Source organism: Echinops telfairi, unplaced genomic scaffold, assembly GCF_000313985.2.
Source record: "Echinops telfairi isolate 266 unplaced genomic scaffold, ASM31398v2 ScPeMD7_7469;HRSCAF=8507_0, whole genome shotgun sequence".
Taxonomy (NCBI): Eukaryota; Metazoa; Chordata; class Mammalia; order Afrosoricida; family Tenrecidae; genus Echinops; species Echinops telfairi.
Window position 1 is genome coordinate 38,431,162 of NW_022111372.1, and position 2,241 is coordinate 38,433,402.

General features: G+C 56.4%; 1 protein-coding gene across 1 annotated transcript; it reads left to right on the top strand.

The window, feature by feature from the left end:
* Positions 1–6: 6 nt before the first annotated feature.
* Positions 7–558, top strand: LOC105978866 (keratin-associated protein 10-3-like; the record flags this gene model as incomplete). The annotated part of the gene is made up of 1 exon (XM_030888718.1): positions 7–558. A coding segment is annotated over one exon (552 nt), but the record flags the coding sequence as incomplete, so codon positions are not given.
* Positions 559–2,241: the final 1,683 nt, after the last annotated feature.

Below are 2,241 nucleotides of genomic sequence, written 5' to 3' on the forward strand. Positions count from 1 at the left end.
CCCTCCTGCTGCCAGTCCTGCTGCTGTACCCCCTCCTGCTGCCAGTCCTGCTGCTGTGCCCCCAGCTGCTGTGTCCCCCTCTGTTGCGCTCTTCCCTGCTGCGCCCCCGCCCCTTGCCTGACTTACATCTGCACCCCTGTGAGCTGTGAATCCAATGCCTGCTGTCAGGAGGCCTGTGTATCCAGCCCCTGCCAATCAACCTGCACCAGCTCCTGTGGGCCCTCCTGCTGCCAGCCCACCTGTTGCACACTATCCCCTTGCTGTGTGCCCCTCTGCTGTACTTCCATCTGCTGTACGCCCGTCTGCTGTACGCCTGTCTGCTGCAAGCCCGCCTGCTGTGTACCCGTCTGCTGTGGGGCCGGCCCCTGCTCATCCTCCTCATGCTGCCAGCCCTCTCCCTGTGCCCCCTCCTGCTGCAAACCCTCCTCCTGCATGTCCCTCATCTGCCAACCCGTGTGCAAGCCTGCCTGCTGTGCCCCTGCCTCCTCCTCCATGTCCCTGCTCTGCCGCCCTGCATGTCCCCGCCCAGCCTGCTGTGGGGGCCAAAAGTCCTGCTGAGTGGGCACACCTTCCCTGGTGCCTTCAGGAACTGCCTCTTACCAATTGGAGAGATGGGCTGACACATCCTTTCTTCCCTGAGCCTATGAAGGGCTCTCTGCTCCTCTAGACAACATACCTGTATCCACCACCTCCTCTCCCTGGCGCTTGGGTCACCAGGTCTCTGCACTGGCCAGGGGGTGGGGTGGGGTGGGGGGTCTCCCTTCCTGGGGAGCTGCTCTGGATCGACTGGGTCCACCCCAGGAATCTGCTTGGAAAACGAATAAACTCACGCAACTTGGATGAGACGTTGCTTTCTCTAGTCATATCTAGTTGCATCCAGGACCAGGGGGAGGCGCAGTTTCCCATGCCCTCCATGCCTGGTCACAACCTGATGCTTCCCCAACCCTCCCCAAGAGAGCCTCCTGACATGCACTGCAGTGGCCTGCCGTCCAAGACCTACCCACCAGGCCTGTTTGGTGCCTGGGATGGTGGACGCCATAGCAACCTCGTCCCTGGTCCCTTCTCAGAGCCCACCCTGTGAAGGGCGCCGTCCCAGGCACCCTTCAGGCAGCTGCTCTCAGGGGTTCTCTGAAGAGTCCCCTCAGCACCTGTGGGGAAGGGGCTGCTGGAAGACACAAAAACAGGGTCTCCTGGGCAGAGAGGGGCAGATGCAGGGGCTCTGCCCTCTGCCCAGTCTGAAGTCTAGTCTCAAGAGCCCCCCAAGGCTGTCCCTCCTCCTTGTGCTCAGGAAACAGGCCGCCCCCCTTCTCCTGCATGTAGAACCTCACTCCCTGCGGCACTGTGGCCACTGGAAGAAGTTCCACAGACCAGGCACTTATTCTCTCAGTTCTGGAGGCTGGAAGTCTAACGCCAAGGTGTCCACAGGGACCTGTTCCGCCTGGAGGCTCGGCGGGAGGGCCCTACCTGATCTCTCCGTTTCTGGTGGCTCCCAGGAATCCTGGGCATTCTTTGGCTTGTAGCCACCCACTCCAGTCCTGCCTCCGCCTCCCCATGCCCAACTCCCCTCTGTGTGTCTCTGGGTCATCAAATCCTCCTCTCCTTGTAATGACACCACTCGTGGGATGTAGAGGCCACTTCAGTCCGATAGGACCTCATCTGAGCCAGAGTTCATCCATAAGACCCTTTCCCCATTGTTTTCTCCTCCAGATTGTTCATCCAGCCTGTCTTATTCAGACAGAGATAATAACATGCACAAAAACAAGACAAAAGCACAACCAAGCAACACAATGGGACTAACAGTTCCGGGGAGACATGGAAGAAGGGGAGGTGGGGGAAAAGGTAATGGTATTAACAAACCCAGGTACAAGGGAACAACAAGTGATCCAAATCGGGGGTGAGGAGGGTGTAGGAGGCCTGGTAGGGTGTGACCAAGGGTAATGCAACCAAGAGGAATTACTGAAACCCTAATGAAGGCTGAATGTGATAGTGGGACAAGAGGAAAGGAAAAGGAAATAGGGGAAAGAGCTAGAAGGTAAAGGGCATTTATAGAGGTCTAAATACAGGTATGTACATATGTACATATATTTATATATGAGGAGGTGGAAATAGATCTATGTGCATATATATATACATTTTGTATTAAGGTAGCAAATGGACATTGGGTCTCCACTCAAGTACTCCCTCAATGCAAGAACACTTGTTCTATTAAACTGGCATTCCATGATGCTCACCTTCCCAACA